The sequence below is a fragment of the Leopardus geoffroyi genome, chromosome C1, assembly GCF_018350155.1.
Source record: "Leopardus geoffroyi isolate Oge1 chromosome C1, O.geoffroyi_Oge1_pat1.0, whole genome shotgun sequence".
NCBI lineage: Eukaryota > Metazoa > Chordata > Mammalia > Carnivora > Felidae > Leopardus > Leopardus geoffroyi.
In genome coordinates, this window is record NC_059328.1 from 39,945,694 (window position 1) to 39,969,171 (window position 23,478).

Sequence of the window (23,478 nt, forward strand, 5' to 3'; positions counted from 1 at the left end):
AGTGTTGGCCATTTTGCTTGGGGTTTAGTGATGTCATTGTCTCCATTTCTCACTTCTCTTTGGACATAACTTGGACAGGAGTCAACTAGCTAAACATGGCTTGAGGGACCAACTTAAAGCGCCCACACTGCCTGCGGAGACAGGCCATTTTCCTAGTGTGCCTTCCCACAAAGGGTAAGATTTATCCTAAGGATTCCAAAGTGGGCAAGTTTGTAAACTCTCAAGGCTCAGCACAGCGTTTTGCCAATAACATTGGTCCAAATGGTGTTGGTAGACATGAACGGCAAAGCAGCTACCACGCTTAAAATTTAAGAACAGGCAGCAGTATTGGAGGAAAGGGAGTTTTATTCATTCACCTTTTCCAGCATAGATTCCAGGCCAAGCGCCAGGACCACAAAGGGAGCCTGCCTCACAGGGGCCAGTCCTCCGTCTCTCGCGCGGGGCGCCCCCTGGAGGCGACGGTGGGGTGGCGGCAGCGACGGCGGCGGGGGTGGCGAAGCGGCCGCGCAGCGCTGGGCGGGCGAGCGAGCGAGCTAGCGAGCGCTGTGCGACTCCGCGGACGTACCCCCGCGCGCTGCGCGCCGCGCCCCGCGCCCCGCGCCCCGCGCCCCGCTCGCCGTGTCGCGCCCAGCAGCTGCCGCCTCCTGCCGGACCGCACCGCCAGGAAGATGCGCCTCAAGAATCAGGTAGCCGCGCCTCTGATCGGCCCCGCGCCCCCGACGCCCCGCCCACCCGCTGTCACGGGAGCCGGCGGCCACGCGGCCACGTGGCCGGGACTCGGCTGCCCCCGGCGCCCAGTCCCGCCGCCCCGATTCCCACGGAGGGAGTGGGAGCCCTTGCAGTTGGGAATCGCGCCGCGTGCCTTTGGTCGGAGGACTCCTGGAGACCCCTCCCTCGCCCATCTGGCAGCTCTGTACCCGCTGGGCTCCAGGTCACTCCCCCGCTGGCCTCCCGAGACTCCCCTGGCCTCTGGGGAGATAACCGAAAGTTGGGTGGGCGCGCGCCTTCTCTCCCGCAACTGCGGGCAGTGCCCGCGCGGAGAAGCCGCCGCCCTGCGCCACTCCCCTCTGCGCCTTTCGAGAGCTGTCCTCGGAGTGGTTTTGCTGAACTAGCTGGTGGCGCCAAAAAGTCCGGGCGGCTTCGAGCGAGCAAGGCCCCAGGGTGCTGGGCGAGCGGGCATGGATCCTCCGGGGGCCTGTCTCTCTGTGTGACTCCCGTTAATTGTTGAGAAGCTGCACTCTCCAATGGTTTCCCCCCATTACTGGCAGCTGTGGACCAGGGCTTGGGATATTTCTGGATGAGATTGAGAGGGCGCTTCTGTTTCACTAAGCACTGCTCTCGTTTAGCGGAGGAAAAAGAAGGCTCAGGTGTTGGCTAGGGGCTATCAGTGTTTTCTGATTGTTGTTTTCTCTTTGGGCTGGGGGTTGTCAAACGTTGGGGATTCAGTAAACACACGTCCTGAGGTCTTTAATTTACGGGAGACGAATTCGTTTCTAAAAGGAAGAGAACCTCCCTTCCCCCAACATATCTTAAGGGATTTAGGTAGACTACAGGGAAACCAAGGGTAAGGACTTCTAGGAAACACCTCCAGGTTTGGGGAAAAGTGAGTCTTATTGATCCCCAAGGTGTTAGCTGGTATCGTTCAACGGTGGTAATTCTCATAAAATCTTCCTCTTGGGGATTCAAATACTGCCTCCATAACGCAGTTTGGCAGGAGCCTTGTGGGATCCTGAAAGCCTATCTGTGCCCTTTACCTAACTGCTTTATTTTATTTTATTTTTTAAAATGTGTATTTATTTTTCGAGAGAGAGAGAAGCTCAAGCAGGCTTAGCTCTGTCAGTGCAGAGCCTGGGGGGGGGGGGGGAGGGGCTCAGTCCCCTGAACCTCAAGATCATGACTTCAGCCAAAATCAAGAGTCTCATCAAGATGCTCATTGGACTGAGCCACCCAGGCACCCCTAGCTGCTTTATTTTAGTAGTACCCCTTAAAGAGGCTGCCTCCCTTTTTGTCTTGCATTTGTGTGCCTAGTTTTTTATATTTTATAACACTTGCAAATTGACACTGAATAAGTTTTAACCTCAGTCATTTCAGAATAAGTTTGATGTTTTAAAGTTTTGAATGGAACTTCATTCATGAGGGAAGTAGTCTGTGTGAAGTGTTTTGTAAATGTGAGTGGGTAGAATTTTAAACTGAATAAAATCAGTGTAATGAAGAATCAAAAGGTTCAATCCAGATGTTTGCCTCCACGAATCCATAAAAAAATGACAGTGCAGTGCTGCACGCTGCCTTTCCTTGTGGTCCTTGGGTAAAGTGGGCTGTGGCACTGTGGTTGACTAAGAGCAAGTGGATGGTTGAATTCCTTCCATTCATTTTCTAAAGCACTAACCATTCTTTGGGACTGATGGAGTTGTGACCCACCCACCTATATAGAGGATTTTCCCCCTCTCCCAACTACTTTAGAAATAGGTGAGGGATTTACAAGCAGGTTTTCAGTTAAAGAATTTGCAAGTAATCCTCTTTAGTTATCATTAGTATTAGACCCTGAAGCCTTTGCTTGCTTGTTAAGATGAGGTACTTGGATGTGGTGAGGCTGTGTTGTAGAGCTGGTGGCCTCACTAATTCCACTATGTAGTGTGTGTTTTGAATTAACAGAGAACACCTTAGCATTTGTGTAGAGGCAATATAGTTTAACATAAGGGATTCTAATTCAGATGTTCTTGGTTCAGGTCTCATCTCACCACTCAGTAGTTATCTGACCTTGCATAATTAATTTATTGGTCCTACCATCCCTCCCTTTTTATTCCCAGTAGATCAACGGGGATAATACCAACCTTCAACAGGGAATTAAATAGAATACTATATAAGTACTGTGCCTGGCATTAGGCACTCAGCAAATACTCCTATTGTTCACTATCATTAAGCAATAGCTATTACCATCACTATTACTATATCTACTTAAAAATACCTACCTACCTATGGTTGGATAGAGAGGTTGACTGCAAAGGGCAGGAGGGAACTGTCTGGGGTGATTAAAATATCCTATATTTTGATTGGGGTGTTGATTAGAAGGGTGTATCCATTTGTCAAAACTCATCAAAACTGAACCCTTAAGATCTGTGCATTTGGTTGTATGTGCATTACATCTCAATAAAGTTAATTAAGAAAATTAATCTCCCAATATGTTAAGTATATATCTTTATGGAGGTGGTAGCTGACATACCAACCTAATTCTGCTTAATCTAGTGATTCATTTCCAGAGGCCTCTCTGCATATGAGCATATGTTCTTCATAAGTTTATGTTGGGTCATAGAAGGCACTCTCATTTTTCAGGTTGTTGCCAGGACTGATGGTCTATGGAGAAGAATGATTGTGTGGTTTGTGCTGAGATGCTACTTAATTTGAAACTTACATATAGCATTAGTTTTTACTAAATAGCTTTTTAAAATCAGATTAAAATGTTTTATTTGATCCAGTAGTGCTTGTTTGCATAATATATCCATCAAGTAGACACAGTTCCTGAAAGGCCAGAGTCATTTTCTATCCCTTTTCTTGTTTTCAGTAAATTCTTTGTATTTTTCATACTTAAGTGAGATACCTAACATGTTTTTAGCACAGCACCAGGCATGTAGTAAATGCTAATATATGCTAGATGTTATTATTAAAACTGATAGATTCATATTCATCTTTTTTGGAGGTCAGAAATCAACATTATGTATATTTTAATGTCAATTCACTATAAAGATGTGAAAAACAGGTGTTTTCCTGAAGCCTCTCTCCTTGGCTAGAAGATGGTTGTCTTTTTATCTTCACATGGTCTTTTCTCTGTGTGTGTATGTGCCCTAATCACATCTTCTTATAAAAACACTACTCGTATTTGAATTAGGGCTCACTCGTATGACTTCATTTTACCTTAACTACTACCTCTTTAAAGGCTTTATCTCCAAATAATCATATTCTGAGGTGGTAGGTGTTTAGGACTTTAACATATGAATTCTGGGAGGTTATAGGTCAGCCCACAACACATGGTATCTAGTAAAAAGCTGTGTTGGTTCTTTCAAAATAGCTCAACAATAGAATATGAAACAAGTCAGATTTTGATTCTTGTTTTAGAACAGTTCAATTTTGATCTAAATGGTGTAGTTCCCTACTGCAGTGAGAAACCCAAACATATCCATCACATACACACACACCTTTTACATGTAAGGCCAATTACAACTGAGGCAGAGTTAGGGTCATTGTCTAAGCTGAGTATTCCATGCATGGGTCCACTAAAAATCATGTCCTTCATTGATTGGGAAAGATAGCTATACAGCAGCGTCCTAATCTTTCTGCCTTTTTAGCACTTTGGATAACGGAGGTAGAAGGTTTGGCTCTCTGGAAAGAAACCACTTACTCCTCTGATACCTTTATACTTAGTGCTGTCTTTTGAGCTCTTGTTTGACTTTCCAGGTATCTCTCCAACAAAATAATTATACTAATACCTTTATACATATTTTGTACATATTCAAACCATGAATTTATGGACCCAAATTTACTGCACAAACAACCTTTGTTCCTTAAATCAAAGCCTAGAGATAGTTTACTCAGAGGTACCTAAATTGCCCACTTCATGGTTTATTCCCCTTACCAGTTTGAGGTTCATCTTGGCTCTTCATGTTCACGCATCAGGATATGATATTTTATCTAAAGAAAAAAAAACTAAACTTATGTTGTGCAGAAATGGCTCTCAAATGCATTCTGTGTGTTACTATCAGTTTGTGCTAATTTGCACAGCCTCTGAACAAACTGGCAAAGTGGCTAGTGTTGATGTTGCAGCTGCTGCAGTGTTCCCAGTTGCTTTAAGAATTTTTACATTTTATTTGTATAATGATAGAGTTTACAGTTATCCACAGCGTGTTAATTACAAACACTTATTATCTTTTATAGTACCAGCTTTATTCTTGATCTTACATTTCTTTTAATAGAAATGTTGCAGCTTTTATATTTAATTATAATGGGGATTAATCATCACTTGTATCAGTTTTTACCTACAAGCAAAAACTTGGAACAAATCATAGTTGAGGTGAGGCTATTAGACTTAGAATGCAATGCCAACAAAACTTTCTTTTTTTGACTTTAAAAATTTCCATTAAGAAAAAAATTGCTAATATCACTGAGCCTCATTTCACATGACTGATCGGATAATTGACTGACTCATCCATTCGGTGAATGTTTGTTGAGTGTCCAGTGTGGGCAAGGCTCAGTTGTAGGTGCTTGGGATAATGCAGTGAACAAAATTCAAATATCCCTGTCAATAAGGGTGCAAGGAGAGATAGACATTAAAAGTAGCCATAATAAGCAAGTACATTATATAGCATGTTAGAAGGTTATAAGTGCTCTGGGCTTGGAGGAAGTACAGTAGGATAAAGGAGATGAGGAGCTTGGGTGGGGGATTGCAATCTTGAATAGAGCAGGCCTCATTGAGAAGGTGATATCTGAACAAACTTGATGGCAGTAAAGAAGTTAGCCATATGTCTCCCTGGAGAATAAGCAGAGGGAATAGCCAGAGGAGAGGCCCTAAGGCAGGAGTGTACCTAGAAGGCTTCAAGGAACAGCAAGAAAGTCACTCTAGGCTAGAGAGGAGTGAACAAGAAGGAAAAAAAAGATTATAAATTGAATTATAATGTTTGTATGCTGAATAAATTTTGTCATGGTTCATCATACACTGCTAAGTAGATAGATGTTTAACCTATATACTACGCACATTGTAGGGGCTCTGCAAATGCTTCCTGAATGTTTCTTTAACAAATGTATTGGTGCTTTTAAGAACTGGTTCTGAACCACAATAGAAAATGGAATCACTTCTAGAATTGTTGCTGATTCTGGCGCCAGCAAAAGTTAGAATTGGAGCTGGGAAAGGAGAAGGGCAGGAAACTGACATGGAGATGCTGATGTGCAGATGACTGAGTCTTGCCTTACTGTTGTCACACTGACCTCACTAGGGAATCAATTTTTCACTTCGACTTAAACATTTGGTACTGAAAAATTCCTTTTCAATTTGGTTTGTGTCCTCATGACTTAAAATTTTAAGCAGAAAGTAAAAATTCCAGTGTAGGGGATACTTTTGATTGGAAAGCTTGAGATGTGTCAACCTCAGGATTCCCACACCATAGCATTTTCTTGTTTACTTCTTATTGGATGGATCCCATAATTATCATATTTGTTTACTTTATTTACAGTTTATGAAGCATTTTTTTACATATTTGTCCCTCACAACAAATCTATGTGAAGGTGGAGTGAGTGTCTTCCATTTGCTCTCTAGATCTACTCTCTACCCTTTTCCCCATCCTTTCTGTGGCTTTGGAGGCTGCCTTTCATAGATTGCATCAGTGAGGTCCATTGTCCTTTTGCTTTGGGAAGGATTCAGCCAGTGGTGTACTAGCAGGATATCTGAGGGCAGAAAGAAATTGAGTTCCAGTGCTAGGCTATTGGTTAATAGTGATGTGTGAAGGCCACAACTCCTACCATCCTACAACTGTAGCTTTCTCTCTGGATTTTCTAAGGTCTAAGGGATGGCAAAGGGTCTCCACTTCTGCCAGCCTGGGGTGCTTCATCTCCCTTGATGAATTCTCTTCATTAAACCCTGCCTAATTTTACGCTTTGAGTGTGCCCTCCATTTCCTGTCTGGGACCCTGACTGAGGCACAGCTTTAAAGATGACAACCTAGAGAAGTTGGGTGACTTGTCAATGAGAGAAATCTGGTAAATGATGGAATAGGGACTTGAATCCTATTTTTGTGACTCAGAGGCACAATTAATTTTAAATATACCACAGAGGAATATATTCCAGCTGGTGGATACTATTGAAAAGCCTTTCTACTTTGGTCTCTGGTTAAAAGTATATTATATGGGATATTATTTATTGGTATTTCCTTAAATGTGGAAAGGCTTTTGTAAAGAATAGGGCTCTTTAGAAAGAAATATTATTCACTTTCTTGCCCCCAGACAAAATCCTTAACATATCATATCTTCGTAAGAAAAGCATGGAGACAACATCAGGAAGCAATTAGACTGTTTGCTTTTGGTTATTCAGGGTGATGAAAAATAAGGACAATGTGAATAATCTGTGATTTTCCTTTTTCATCTCTCTCCTGGTCTACCATGAAGTCCTCTTTACACATTGTCTTACCTTCCTGTCTCCTCCCCTCCAACTGTTCCCCAGCACCAAACATTGTCTCTAAGTTGTAGATCTCAACTTAGAGATCATTTCCCTGTCCCCCACTCTCCACAGGATAAAGCCCAAGCTGTTGGTTTGTCATTCTCCATCTATCCTTACCTTTATATTTAACCTCATGCCCCTTCATTTTCTCCAATTCAAATCCTCCACTTGCTACAATATTAAATCATTTGCAGTTGACCAAACAAAGATGCTTCATATTTGCTTTTGCTTATTTGTATTTCTTGTTCTCTCTGCCTACAAAATCAACTACCCTTGCCCTGAGCCCCAGTATCTGTCAGGAGAACCACTTACCCATCAGAGTTCTGTTGGAAATCATCACGTGAAACGTTGTGGCCCCTGCAGGCAGAATTGCCACACTTGAGGAAAGAAGCCAAACTCCTTGAGGACAGAAATGGATTAAAAAAATTTTTAATGTTTATTTTTCAAAGAGAGAGAGAGAGAAAGCACAAACTGGGGAGGGGCAGAGAGAGAGGGAGACACAGAGCTCGACACGGGCTTGAACCCACAAACTGTGAGATCATGACCTGAACTGAAGTCAGACGCTTAACTGACTGAGCCACCCAGGTACCCCAAGGACAGAAATGGATTTTATTCATCACTCTTATCTCCTGAGTTCTGGGGCCCTCTACTTAGTGGACCCTTTACTGAGTTCTGGGACCCTCTACTTAGTGGACAATCAACAAATATTTATTCAGCAAATGACTTAGTATAAGGCTCTTCAACCAAAACCTTTATAAGAAAAGTTTTGAAGTTGTTTTTACTGATTTGAATTAAAATGTTGGGGCACCTAGGTGGCTCAGTCAGTTGAGCGGCTGACTTCAGCTCGGGTCATGATCTCGCAGTCCGTGGGTTCGAGCCCCGCATCAGGCTCCGTGCTGACAGCTCGGAGCCTGGGCCTGTTTCGGATTCTGCATTTCCTTCTCTCTGACCCTCTCCCATTCATGCTTTGTTTCTGTCTCAAAAATGAATAAAAATTTTAAAAAAAATGTCAGAAAGATGGGGTGAGGGTGGTAGCAAGAAAAAGATAAAAAGCAAAAATTCGGGGTTGTCATCAACTAGAGTTTCTAATTAGGGAGTCCATGCCATGGAGTCATGTTTTTGCTGCTAGAAGGCTGAGTAGGACTCTGTACAACTCTGGCCTCTTACTCAATGTATAGACACCTGTGGTTGACCTGTATTAGCTTGCTCTGCTGCTATTATAGAAGGGATTTTTCTTTTATTTTTTCCCCCTGAAGATGAGTTGGCCATCTTTTCCCTACATCTCTGATATTAAAGATCTTTTAGTTCTCACAGCATGAATTTCTCAACAAAGGGTCATCTGGGAAGCAGCAGTTTTGAGGATCTTACTCAGGTCATTGGAGCTAGTGTTCCTGAAAGTGCCTGGTGCATAACTGTAATAATAGAAGTCAGATCCCAAGTTTGTATTACAAGTGAGTGTTTTGTACTACAAACTCTCCCTGTCCACTCATACTATCACTTGTTGAGGGGAAAATGATACTAACTGTAATACTATACTGTAATTTGAAGTCAAATTACTATGTTGTTTGGAGACATAGGGCAGAAGAAAAAATTTTAGTATACATGGGACACTTTTACTGTGTGTTGAAATAGTATTTCTCTCTCCTCTGAAGATGTGATCTATTCTTCTCAGGTGTATATTATGCAAGGTTATAATATTTTTATACTAAAATAATTTCAAAATACAAGTGGTATCAAACATTTTTACCAAATTAAAGTAAGTTTGAATTATTTTTTCTGATTTTTGAAATGGAAGAATCACACTCTACAAGGGAGAAGTGATCGAAGTAAACAAAAATTCAGTGATCTGTCCTCTAGTTACAAAATGTTGTCATATGGCATCACAATGGACCTGCTTTTCTGCTTTTCTAGATAAGTTCTAGATCAGTTTTTTGCTTATCTGCTTTTCTAGGTAAGTTCTGTTCAGTGGGACATTCTCTGATTCATAAGACAGAAGAGACGTAATAAAGTTGCCAAACCAAATTGGGATAACCTGTACTGTAAAGACTGTCATAATAGTCTTTTTTTTCCTATGGAAAATTGGACATATGTGGGATGGAGAGATATTCAGCATGGATGAGGACAGGATAGGACCTATAAGAAGAAAAAGCAAACCATAAAAAATTAAGGTGAGAAATGTTTGTGAGTAGCAGTGTTATTACCTTATGTTTGTAGAGAATTCTGTCACTTTTCTCTTACATTTTCTGCATAAAAAGAGTAGTATAACGGCTCCGGGGTGGCTCAGTTAGTTGAGCATCTGACTCTTGATTTCAGCTCAGGTTATATGATCTCTTGGTTCATGAGATGGAGCCCCTCATTGGGTTCTACACTGACAGAGTGGAGCCTGTGTGGGATTCCCTCTCTCCTTCTCCCTCTGCCCCTCCCCTGTGTGTGCACGTGCACACACACACACACACTCTCTCTCTCTCTCTCTCTCTCTCTCTCTCAAATAAACTTTAAAAAAGAGTGGTATAAAAGGAGCATTAAAACTGAAGAACAAAAGTAAAAATGGAACTCTGAACCAATGGTAAGACTTCTGAGATAATTTCTTTATTATAAGTGTTCTTGTTCTTGTGTTCATTATCCTAGTTTATGGCATCATCATTTACCCAGTGAACCTGAGCAGAAAAATGCTAAGGAGTTACTGTAGATGCATCCTTTTACTTTACTATCTACATTTAGTTACAGTCTCTGAGGCCAGATAGTCAATTTGATTTTTTTAATTAATTGAGTGCTTAGTATGTACCTTATTCAGAGAGAATGATATAGATAAAAATTACTGCACTTGTGGAACTTACATTTTCTTAGGCATCATATATTTCTGATTTAAAGATAAGATTTCTGAAATGGAAACCTATTTTTACAATCAATGTTTGAAAAGAAAACAACCAAACTAAAACTTAGTGAGTTGTGGTGTGGTTATCATGACCTGTACATGGACGAACTTAGTGAAGCTCACAGTAGGTATCTGTTCAATCATCACCTCAGTTGCATTATTTGCATTTGGGAGTCCCATATGCAATTGAATTATAACTTAAATTTGTATCCCTGATTGTCATGTAAGTTAAAAAATAGCCAAAAAACACATAAAAAATGTTTAACAATATTAGTCATTAGTGAAATACAGATCAAAACCATGAGATACCACTTCACATCCACTAGCATGGCCATAATAAAAATAAAAATTAATAATAATAATAATGTGTTGGTGAAGATGTGGAGAAATTAGAACCCTCATATATTGCCAGTGGGATTATAAAGTGATGCAGCAACTGTGGAAAAGTTTGTCAGTTCATCAAAATGTTAAATATAGAATTACCATATGACCTCCACAGTTCCACTCCTACATGGGTACCCATAAGAATTGAAAACAATTATTCAGGTACATGTACACACGTTTATAGCACACTCTTCATGATAGCCATCAGGTGGAAACAGTCAAATGTCCATCAATGGATGACTGGATAAACATTATGGTATATACATATAATGAAATATTCTTCAGCTATGAGAAGGAATGAAGTTCTGGTACAGGCTACCGCATGGATGAACCTCCAAAATACACTGAAAGAAGTGAAAGAAGCCAGATAAAAAAGGTGACACATGATTGTGCTTATATGAAATATCCAGAATAGAAAAGTCCAAAGAATTTGAAGGGAGATTGGTGGTTGCCAGGGACTAGTTATGGGGGTGGGAATGGAGAGAAACTGCTAAATGAGCAAGGGGGTTTTACTTTGGAGTGATTGAAATGTTTTAGAACTAGATAGAACTAGAGAGAACAACATTGTGAATGTACTAAATGCCACTGATTGTTCACTTTAAAATGGTTAATTTCATAATATATAAATTTCACCTTGATAAGTTATTTTTAAAAATATTATACTATGATGCAAAATTCAAATAAAGGTTATTTTGTGCCCTCAAGTTTGTCTATCATATACTATCAGTGCAGTTAAAAACAGAGTAAATGGTCAAATCTCTTTATATAGATCTTAGAATTCAGAGTTCAGAGAGATTGGTATGACTTTTTCATGTGTCATCAAGGATGGTTATACAGGCACCTGACATCTAAAGTCAAAAGCTTGACTTCCAGTAGAAGCTTTATTATACGTAATCAGGTATAACTGGGGTATCCATGTTCCTTTTGCCCTCAGCAGCTCAGAGTACATCAGTATGCCCCACTCAGGACTCATGAGTGGTATCGCCCTTTGCAGCTAAGTCATGAGTAAGCACTGATGGCAGAGTGGCAATTTGCCTGGGCCAGGTGGATCCAGAGCAATGACCAAGGACTTTGTGAAGCAGTCTCCTGCTATTACCATGTTGAGGAGAACCTCGGCAGGCAGTAGCTGAGGATATGCTAGACTGGGTCCTCTTCTAACTGTGACACTACTACCAGCATGACCCCATTTGTAGCAGCAGTATTCCCACTGTCATCTGCCAAGTCTCAGACAGCCCTCAGAACCCAGTGGCACTGTGAGCTTATGTTTCCATGCCCTCACAGGCCCAGAACTCTGGTCATGCCACACCTACTCTGTCTTTTGGAGTCTGGCTGGACGAAGCTGTCTGCTTACTTCTTAAGGGACAGATACCCTGAGTGCCTTGTAATACTCAAGCATGATTTATATTCCTCATTCAAGGTAATCTTTCTTTTTTTTCTCTTGTTGGAGAAAAATTTAAATAAACACATGTTTCAAATCCAGCAGAGCATCTCCATACATTAAAAAGTATCAAAACTTTGAATAACCAAATACAGAAGAAACCCCAATATTCCTTGATGCCTTCTGAGATTGTAATATCACTCCTAACATATCAAAGAGGCCAAGTTCACCAGCATGAATTGTGAAAAACAGAGTGCCTGTGATGCCCTGCTTAGCTGTCAATGACCACAAATGATTGACAAGATCTTTGCATAATAGCTTCTGTTTATTCATAAAATTATATACAAATTAAGTTTTCAAAGTTTGAATCTTAGCCAGGCTTTAATAGTTGCTATTTTCTTTGATATTGTTTTTAATCTTAATATCATTAAGTAGATTATGTACTCTCCAGGTAAACTACAGAGACCATGGGCCCTCTTTCTCCCTTTTATTTTACTCAGGCCAATTTACATATTTATGTTTCCTGCCTAGCCCCTACGGTGTTCTGAGTTTATAATTCCCAAAAAAGACTGAAATACTTTAATAGTACATACTAAGTTTCTGGGCACTGTTTTAAGTGTTTTATCTGTACTGACTAATGGAAGATCACAACCCTATTAGGTACTGTGGCCACCATGGAGGTCTGCTATTCAGACCTCCCTTCAAGAGACAACTCACTTTATCTGCAAGGAGCACAGATAACAGCCTCCAATTGCAGTGCCTTAAGAGCATGCTTTTCCTGGACAGTCCCAGCCAATGACTGAGAATGGTGGAGATACCAGAGCCTGACCATTTCTGCCCAATGTGGGACTCCTCTTATTGAAAACCTTTGTCCCAGAGCTCCCCTTTGGGTTGGCCAAGCCTTTATCTGATCTTTACTGTGGTGTGAGGCTCTGTCTCTCCAATTATACTTCCTCTCCCTGTATTCTCACAATAAATTGATAAATCTCTTGCATCCCTGACCCTATCTCAGTGTCTCCTTCTGGGAGGACACAACTGATACAGGTAGGTACTATTATTATCCTTAGTTTACAGATAAGGAAGACAAGGCATAGAGAGGTGGCTCAAGGTCTCATAGCTAAATTGGTTTCAGTGCCTTTAATCATGTTCTTAAACCATTAGGGTATGTTACCTCTCCATTCTAAAGTTCTTATCCAATTGGGGCACCTGAGTGGCTTAGTCGGTTGAGCAACTGACTTTGACTCATGTCATGATCTCACGGTTCGTGGGTTCGAGCCCTGCGTTGGGCTCTGTGCTGACAACTCAGAGCCTGGAGCCTGCTTCGGATTTTGTGTCTCCCTCTCTCTCTGTTCTTCCCCTGCTCATTCTCTATCTCTCTCTGTCTCTCAAAAATAAATAAACATTAAAAAATTTTTTAAGTTCTTATCCAATTAAGTATCCTTTGTATGGCAGAAACTCTGCTGGGTTCTAGAAATAAAGAAATGAATTATATAGCCCCTTATCTCTCTCAAGAAACCCATAATATAGTGGAGAAAACAAGGAAAATAAGCAGATGGTTTCAATCTTTGCTCTCAGTGCAATGATGAGATGAATGCAGGGGGCCTGAGAGTCTAAAGGGAAGGAATCTAATTTGTGTCATTTCTCACTTCCTCTACCCCTGGTATGGACATCCCCTTCCTCTTCTTATCCCCCTGCCCCATGCCATCTGGGATGCCTGTCATGTTCTCTGATCCCCCTAAAACTGAGTTGGGCATGATTGTTCTGTATTCTTTCAGGAACCATCTGTCTTACCATACCACAACCACCTTAGTTGATGTTTACTGCTTGTCTCCTGCTTGTCCATGTGCCCAGTGCCTAGTGGCATGCCTAGCTACAAAAGTGTTTGTTGAGTCAATGAATGAGGAGAATCATTTGTTTGCTTGCCTGTTAACTCCCAAACCTAGAACCTTTCAACTGTGAATAGAAAAGAGATGTTAGAAGAGAATGCACAGGACGGGAATGGTAAGGAGGCAAATGAATTATACCTTTCTCTTGAGAGAATCTCACTTTTTTTCTCACTGTCATCAGCAGGCCTGAATTCAGGGATGTTTTTGTCTTCTTTAAAACTTGGGTTCAAACATGGACAAATGCTTTCTATCTTGTTTATGATACAGATATGGTAAGCTGATATTTTTATCCATCCATCCATTCATCCATCCATCCATGCATCCATCCATCCATCCATCCATCCATCCATGCATTTGTTTATTAAGACTGTAAACACATATCTATGGAGTGTCCCTTGTGTGTTAGGCACAGTGCTAGGTACTGGTAATAGTGGTGAATGAGAAGCACAGTCTCTCACCTCAAGGAGTTTTCATTCTAGCAGGGCAATTGGGTTCTAAACAAATACAACCGGAATGTCCCCTAGACTCCTCCAGTTCATAGATCTTAGATGAGGTAATTTTAAATCTTTGTCACTGAGTCCAGTATGTCTGTATTCTTCCATGTACCAGATGGCATGCTATCAGTTCTGTCCCTCTCTTATGTCTATGGGCATACTCAGAGGCTATTTTTTCCCTACAAATGAAATAATGCCTATCATTGATATGTGCTTTATAGTTGAATAAACCTTTCACAAATTGAATATTTTTATCATTATTACGAATATAATCATATAATATGTCCTCCTCCTACTTACGTTTCTAGTTTTCTTCTTCTTTGATGCCTCCTTTTACCATATATCCTGGCCATTGTATGCTGTTCTGTTTGTTGCTATAAAGCTGCCTTTCCACTGTGCTACCACCACTATTGGAAACACCTACATGTGACCTGCTTGTTTTTCAGCTTCCTCTGTGGCCCCTGTCTCTAGATTTCTGTTCCTTTATCAGCATCTGGAATGATCTAGTACTAAGACTTGCTGCATTCATCTCATCAGCTGACCACTGCTCTCCCCACAAGACCTCTTGGAGCATCTGCTCTTTCTTCTGCCAGTTTGAGTTTGTTGCCATTTTTCATACCTCCAGATCTCAGATGCTCCCCTCTCTCCAGTCACTGGTCAAGCATTTTCCTTTATTTATTTATTTATTTATTTATTTATTTATTTATTATTTTTTAATTTGCATCCAAGTTAGTTAGCATATAGTGCAATCATGATTTCAGGAGTAGATTCCAGTGATTCATCCCCTATGTATAACACCCAGTGCTCATCTCAGCAAGTTTCTTCCTTAATGCCCCTTACCCATTTAGCCCATCCTCTCACCCACAACCCCTCTAGCAGCCCTCAGTTTGTTCTCTATATTTAAGAGTCTCATACGTTTTGTCCCCCTCCCAATTTTTATTTTTGCTTCCCTTCCCTTATGCTCATCTGTTTTGATTTTAAATTCTACATGAGTGAAGTCATAATGACATTTGTCTTTCTCTAACTAATTTTGCTTAGCATAATACCCTCTAGTTCCATCCACATTGTTGCAAATGGCAAGATTTCATTCTTTTTGATTACTGAGTAATACTCCATTGTATATGTATACCACATCTTCTTTATCTGTTCATCTGTCAATGGACATTTGGGCTCTTTCCATACTTTGGCTATTGTCAATAGCGCAAGCATTTTCCTCTTTTTTAACATTTATTTTTGAGACAGAGACAGAGCATGAATGGGGGGAGGGTCAGAGAGAGAGAGGGAGACACAGAATCTGAAATAGGCTCCAGGCTCTGAGCTGTCAGCACAGAGCCCGACGCGGGGCTTGAACTCACGAACCGCAAGATCATGACCTGAGCCAAAGTCAGACGCTTAACCGACTGAGCCACCCAGGTGCCCCAAGCATTTTCCTCTTTTTATGTCGACCTGGTTTTGTAGGGATCCCATGATATTGTGACATGGGCTCCTAGTGACAGAGTTATTTTATTATCACACATCTTTTCTTGCACTGTTAAATGTGGCTTTCAGTTAGAACCGCCCACTGTACCTGGAACCACTGATCCCATCGAGGTTTTAGGCCTACTGTACCAGCCTGTTTCCTCCTTTATGGTGGTTTTTTCCCCCACAGGATTTCTGTTTTTCTTCTGTTCAACCTGGAAAGTTTAAACCAAGGATGCATAGGGTGCATAAAGGAGATGAGAGATCCAGTGGAAGGAATGGCTCTATGCAAAGCCCCAGAGACCAGGAACAGCATGGGTGTGTGATAGAGCTAGGTATGCTGAGAAAATGCAAGCATTGCAATGTAGCCAGTGCATTGTAGCATGGAAGGGCTTAGATGGTAAGAGGTAATCCTGGGAAGCTAAATTGTGTCAGAACAAGAAGGGCCTCTCCTGGATTCTGAGAACAGAAAAAAATAATCTGGAAATGAAACAGGTTGAGTTTTCTCAAATGCAGGTGTTTTATTGGTAGCTAATTTTTCCCTGACTCTCAAAAGCTGAAACACAAGCTGCTGACATTTTGTATGCATTATGCATGCCTTGCATTTCTTCTTGGTCCTTCTCTCCATCTTTTTTACTACCTAATGGGACTGGTCTAGACAATGTCTAGACTTATTGTCTGTTTTCTGAATCTGTTGATTGTCATGACCTGGTAGTTGCTTCAAGCTTCCAGAATCCAGTTATTAACCCTTCCAAGTTTTGGATATGCTAGGACTCTCAGATGAGTCTTTTTTTTTAAGACTCTATTTTATTTTTAAGTAATCTCTACACCCAATGTGGAGCTTGAACTTACAACCCTAAGATAAAGAATCGCATGCTCTACTGACTAAGCCAGCCAGGCACCTCTCAGATGAGTCTTTTTTGCCCCCCTGCAAGGAATTACTCTTGTCCAAACCAACCAGATTTGAATAGTCACCATGTGGATATCTTGAAGAAGCAATCACCATGACAACCCTACGACAAAATCATATTCCTACAGCAATGGAAGACTGTGCTCCCACAGGAAACTCCCATCCTGTGCATCCGTCATGGTCCCTCCCATGTGAAGCCTTGTCAGTCCATGTGTCTCTCACTTTCCTTTGAACCCTGGAATCTGACTGCTTATTCCATTCATTTGACAGTTACTAATACTTCTTAAATTTCAGTCTTTTTGTGTATTTCAGTCTTGAATCCCCAACTGATTGTGAGTTCCTTGAAGGCAGAGAACATGGAATTAAATGCTTTGAAGCCTCCTCAGGAGCCATTTTTATGGCTGGTGCAGATAGGAAGTGTTTGGTATATATTTGCTAAATGAAACAATTGGGCCACAGGCGAATGAACTGCAGGAAAGATTGAACTGCTTGGAGAACCCAGAGGTGGTTCAGAAGAGCAGCCAGGCAGCATGGGCCTGCGCTCTGGAGTTATCAGACTTGGAGTTACAGCCCTATGAGGCTGCTCACAGCCTGTGTGACTTAGGGAGGTGGATTAGTTTCTCTGAGCTCCTCCCCCCTTCGTTTTTTTTCCTCTTCTTTTTAAAACAAAGTTGGTGATAGAAACTTCACAGGTTTGTTTAAGGATTAAATGAGATAATGTATCAGCAAATTAAATCACTGCTGTTAAGGTTATTCTTCATAGAAATAGCTCTTTGTGTTGGGAAAATCAGAAGGACAGGGAAAGGTTAGGGCAGATTATTTGTTGTAGAGAAGACTGGAAAAAAGTTACTTATTTATCTTGGATTAACTAGAAGATCCTTTTTTTGGGGCTTGAGTGCTGCTCTAGAGTTGTACTGTCTGATTTGAATTTTGGCCCCATTTTCTGCTAGCTATACAACATTGGGGAAGTCAACTTAAACTCTCTGGACCACAATTTTGTCATCTGTAAAATGGGGATAGTAATATTTACTGCATAAAGTTACTGTGAGAAAGAAATGAAACAACCCCTGTAAGATGCTTATGAGCATAGTGCTAGGCACATAGTAAGGCTCCTGATAGGTTGTTTTATTTATTGCTACTTGTATCAGTTACCTATTACTATATAATTAACCACTCTAAAATTTAGTAGTTTAAAACAGTGAGTGTTTATAATTGCTCATGGGTATACAGATCAGCTGGACAGTTCTTTTGATGTCAGTTGTGCTCATTCATACATTTGCAGTCAGGTCTAGGGCAGAAAGGTAGCTCTATGATCTTGGCTGGGCTCTCTCACATGTGTAAGGTCAGTGGGCTACAGGCTGTTCCAGGATGGTCTTCCCAGGGCTCACTGGGATGTTTTCCATAGTCTTCCTTTCTCTGGAAGGACAGTCAGGGCTTGTTCACATGACAGGTAGGCATGAATCCAAGAAAGAATGAAAGTAAGCAAGAACTGACACACTGGGATTTCTACTGCATCCTGTTGGCCAAAGCACATCACAAGACCAGCCCAGATACAGGCATGGGGAAAAAAGATTACATCTCTTGATAGTAAGATCTACAAAGTCACATTGCAAAGGGCATGGATACAAGGAGGGGTGAAGATGTGGCTAGTTTCACAGTTGCTCTACCATACTACCTTTACATTCCTTCTAGAAATATAAAAACAAATATTTGTACCATGGTTTGTAGATTACAAAGACCTTTTGCGTATAAATACTGAGTCTTATAATGAGACTGTGAGTTAGGTATTTTTGAGCCTTTACTAGGTGCTAGATACTATCTTAGGCATGTACTTCTATTGAAATCTTTTTCTTACCCTTTCAGCATACATTGGTTGCTAATGCTTAGGCAGTAAGCTTTCCTTCTCGGCCAACTGCTCTCCTGACTCTTCCAGGGTCATTTTATTTACTTTCATGGGATTTCACTTTCTCCCTTTATGTAGAGACATTGATACTCCAGCCTAAATCTTCTTGAATTTTGTTCTTCTTAGTGCTTGTTAACCAGTGTTTCATAGTTATCACATGACTGCCTCAAACTCATCTTGTCCAGATGTGTAACCAGATGTGTTATCATTTTAAAATCTAATTAGGCTGATACTTTCCAGAGTGAAAATACTATGAAAATACAAATACATACAGTAATATTTTGGCCTTTCTGTGACTTTTATGTATGACTTTTAACTCCTTAAAGTTTTAGAGACACTGCAAATGGCTTTCTGTAATTAACATTCTTAGGAAAAATATCTCCTGGATAAAGGCATTTCCTATTTGGCCTTAATCTTGGGTTGGAAGGTAGGGTCCTGGATGTACACTGGGTAGTTTTTATTTAGGGTTTTAGTGGTGCTACTAAATATAGCATGTCCCATTTTTCCTTTTCCCTCAAACTGTCTCATTGATGTAACATAAAACCAAATAGAACAGTGTCGAACAGCTTGAAAGAGTGAATATCATGTGTTGAAAAGGAATATCACAGTATCACCTGATAAAAATAGCTATACCCACAGCAAGCAGAGATTGGTGCACTCTAGAAGAGTGCATGCTTTTTAAAGGTTTGATTCACTTTTTACCCCCAAGAAATTGGTAGGTGTTTGCAAAAGCTGTACCAGGTAAGGGTTTGCTGGATGGGGAAAAAATAACCTTTAAACTTGGTAGTCAAGTATAGTTCTTAAAAATAAGCAGAAGAAATGTAGTTAAAAGGTCCTTAACTTTTCTATGTTACCACTCAAATTATGTTCATATTTCTGAGGATTGAGGCAGAGGTTTGACAAAGTCAAGATTAAGAAGTCTGATGAGAAGGGGATCATATTATTTATTTATTCTACAGGTCTTAAGCAAGAGACCACATTATTTATTCAATAGCATTAATCAAGGAAACACTTTATCATGGGTATTAGAGGATACAGAGGTGAAACAGACAAACCCTCAAGGAATTTACTACCATGTAGGGAAGACGTATTTATGCATATGAGTACACATATAATATTACCATGCCAAAAGGGACAGATATTGTCAGAAAGGTATCAAGTGATATAGAATTTGTATGTTCTGTGAGTACCAACTGCATCCAGGCACTGTGGTAGGTGCTGGGGACACAGCTTACATTCTAGCAGGGCAGGCATATAAATAACAAGCTAATAAACTATTAAATAAAATAATACAGGTTAGAGGGGAGAGACCTAGGGGTGTTGTTTTAGGTGGTCAGGATTATGGAGAGATGAGGGTGGGAAATGGAGGTCTTCCCCCCACCCCCTTTTTTTTTAAGTAGGCTCCATGCCCAGTGCAGAGCCCAATGTGGGGCTTGAGCTTATGACCCAGTGATTAAGACCTGAGCTGAGCTCAAGAGTTGGACGCCTAACTGGCTAAGCCACCCAGGTGACCCTGAAGGTGTTTCTGAGATAAAAAAGTAGACATGACTAGACATAGAATAAGAAATGTATTTGGGGAAGAGCATTCTAGTTGGACTGGTTTTGGGGTGGATGAGATGGGGTAATCAGGTTCAGGGGAGTTGGTGAACCTCCATCTTTTATTTTGAAAAGGCTTTTAAGGGGGAGCAGTTAAGACTAACCTGGAACCAATGACTGGAGGTTTTAGGGGTTAAAGTCTATGCTGTCTAGTAGTAGGTAGTAGAAGGAGTTCTGGCACCATGTTAGAACAGCATGGTTAACTGCCTGTGAACTCTGCAGGGGCACAAGAATGGTGTCTTTTTCATCAAAATATACCTGTTGCCTATCCCAGAATCTAATACATAGTAGGTGATCAAGAGTTGAGTTTTGAATTCCGTTTCTGAACGTCACACACGTGGTTGTATGAAACCCACGGATCTTCTTGCAAGTATTCAGTTGAGATGGCTATGGATTTACATGGAAGTCTACAGATAAGTTTTCCCAAAAAGGATGGCCTATTCTGTTTTGGCTCCCCTGGATGAAATGAATTAAAAGTAATCCCTTTCTCATTTCACAGACATTTTCTCTTCTAGGATCAGAGATTGGTTTTGCTGTCCATAGAGCTGTACCTGATTTAAACAGTGTATAATAATTTAACTTCTATTTATTTTGCTTATTCACAAACATTTATGTATTTCAGAAGGAATAATTTACCCAGGATTTCACAGACAATAATCACCGAGGCCTTGTGGCTCTAAGTCCATGCTCTTTCTACTACATCCTACAGTCTCATATGAAACAGATTTCATTTCATGCAAGTTCTGTTTATATACCTCTGTGTCATATTTCAATTTCTTTAACAGCAGCATCATTTTACCAGCTAAGAAGACTGCCTGCTCTGGATGGCAACCTAATCACTGTGCTAAGGAAGACACCTCACTCTCTGTCCCCTGTTTAATGAAACCCTCTTGGATCTCTCTGGCCCCCATTATTCTCTCTTGTCTCTGGTTTCTGTAACATTTATACCCTGCCCTCACACCTTCTCACGCTTAGCTTGTTTTCCTACTGTTTCTTCTGGTTGAACCTTATCTCCCTAGATGGGTTGTCTGTTCTAACCCCAGAGCTCAATGTTTATTTATTTTTGGGAGAGAGAGAGAGCACACACGAGCAGGGGAGGGGCAGAGAGAGAGGAGGACAGAGGATCCCAATAGGCTCCACGCTGACAGCAGAGAGCCTGATGTGGGGCTCAAACTCACGAACTGTGGAGATCATGACCCGAGCCGAAGTCGGACGCTTAACTGACTGAGCCACCAAGCATCCTCCAAAGAGCTATTTTTTAAAGCAGGAACTCCATTTATGTTTTGTGTGACACTAGACATGGATGCTTATGAACTACTTATTTGATTCAGAACCATCCATTAGTGAAAGGAAAGTTGTAGTGAATTTCTCCAGGGCATAAGTCATATTGTCTACTTCATTTATATTCCTAGCCACAAGTATTGAGCCCAGAGTAGGTGCTCAATAAATATGTTTTAGATATGTCGGCTTGGTTCCCCTGTACCCTTGTTCCTGGCATCTCTGTTTAGTAGTATTCTTCTTAGTGATGTTCTTCACCATCCTTCAGGAGGAGTCTGGGGTTTATTTATCTGTGCAATAATGGTAATAAGAATAACAGCTTGGTTTTTAGTTATTCCTATGTGCTGGGCATTACACTAAGTACTTTACATGAATTACAGTATTAAACCCTTACAACCACCCCCTCAACCCAGGTAGTCTTCAGAGCCCAACCTCCTAACCTTGGTACTATTTCCTTTGTAGCCCCTCTCTACACTCAGTAACTCACAGGGGATCAGTCATCAGGAATTTCTGGAGAAGGCCAATTGAAGGCATTGCCTAACCAGTTTAAACATTTCTAAGTCCTTTTTATTTTAGTGTCAGGGCTGTTATTAATATTTTCTATGAAATTCTGTAGTTTCTTTTTCCTCTTAGCTGAATTTGGTATAAGTACAGAATTATTACAGGGAATAGCTAGCCTAAGCTGGAATTGATGTATCTGCCGCCCCTGGCTTTGCCAAGCAACAAGATTTCTTGTTTTCTGAAGCTATCTTGGCATTGTTAATGTGGTTGGACATAGAAGTATATCTGTGATATAAATAATGGTCACTAGGATGGAGAGGATAGCAGTTTGGGAATGGTATTTCTAGTTCTGGGGAGTGCAAAAGAACTGCATTGGTCAGAGAGGATTGAACACTGCATTTATTTTCCTGAGTCTTCATTGAGATTTCTACTCATTTAGCACTATTGAAGACTGGTTCCTGGTGGAGGGTGGTGTGGGAGGATTGTGGGCTCTTCTATGGGCTCTTTTTCCCTATCATTTTCATTTTCCTCTTAACTAACCTGTGTTTTCATTTGATAGCAAGAATATAGAATATGAAACTTCCACAGCTGAATGGTGAGATTTCATAGGGGCAGGGAAAGTTGTATAATCATTTTAGAACTCAGTGTTTTCCTCTGTAAATACCATGTACTCCAAAGAATTGTTGGTAGAATAAATGAGATCCAAATTCCTAACCTTGGCCTGCAACATCCAGTATTGTATAATTTCAGCCTGCCTCTCACAACCTTCTCAGATCACCATTCCAGCCTCACTGACCCTCTTGTCTTGTTCCAGGATGCCCAACTGGCTCCTGCCTCACTGCCTTCCTGCTCTACCCACACCTCTAGACCCTCAAGCAGCTGGCTGGTTACCTCCTTAGCTTGACCCAGGCCTCTGCTCAAATTACTTCTCCTCAGAGAGCCTTCCTATTCATAGTCCAGAAGAACTTTCCTTCCTTCCCTGTTTTGTCTATCTCCCTTATCCAGCATTATTTCCCCTATACTACTCACTGCTATCTTAACCTATTTTATTTTTTATTACTTGTTTGTTCTCCCTTCACTTGAATGGAAGCTCCATGAGGGCAGGGTATTTGTCTGTCTTGTTTCCTTATCTCCTCAGCCCCTCCAGTGGTGCCTGGCACATGGTAAGTATTCAAACAGTATTTCCTGTCAGGGATAAATATGCCTGATACTATCCATTCCTCGTGGCATGGATAGACTTCTTAATTTCAACTTTGTAGCAACTTTTTTACTGGGTAATGCATTTTCTATTTTTACTAACGTAACCAATAAAAGTTTATTGAACAATTTGATTAAAGAGAGTCAGGGTCAAGTTGAGGTCCACTATGGATACAGCTTCCTAAGGATTAGGTGACTAGGAATTGTTAGGTTCAGGGTTATCACTGGCAGATGATTTTTAGAGAGGCAGCTGAGGTAGGTTGGAAAGAACTGGATTCGGGTATATGAATAGAACACCAAAGAGTTTTGTCTGAACATGATGGGGCTGGAACCAAACTGGACAGGCAAAGATTTCTAAAGGCCTTATACTTACTGATGGTGTGACTTTGTTCAAGTCCTTTGACCTCCTCTGCAGTTCAGA

At 40.9% G+C, this 23,478-nt stretch overlaps 1 protein-coding gene across 1 annotated transcript in view; it reads left to right on the plus strand.

Annotated features, from left to right (window-relative positions):
• Nucleotides 1-568: 568 nt before the first annotated feature.
• Nucleotides 569-23,478, plus strand: part of ELAVL4 (ELAV like RNA binding protein 4) — a 148,351-nt gene continuing 125,441 nt past the window's right edge. Inside the window, exon 1 of the mRNA XM_045477313.1 lies at nucleotides 569-686. Within this exon, the coding sequence (XP_045333269.1) occupies nucleotides 669-686 (18 nt within the window). The 5' untranslated portion in view covers nucleotides 569-668. The remainder of the gene's footprint in view (nucleotides 687-23,478) is intronic.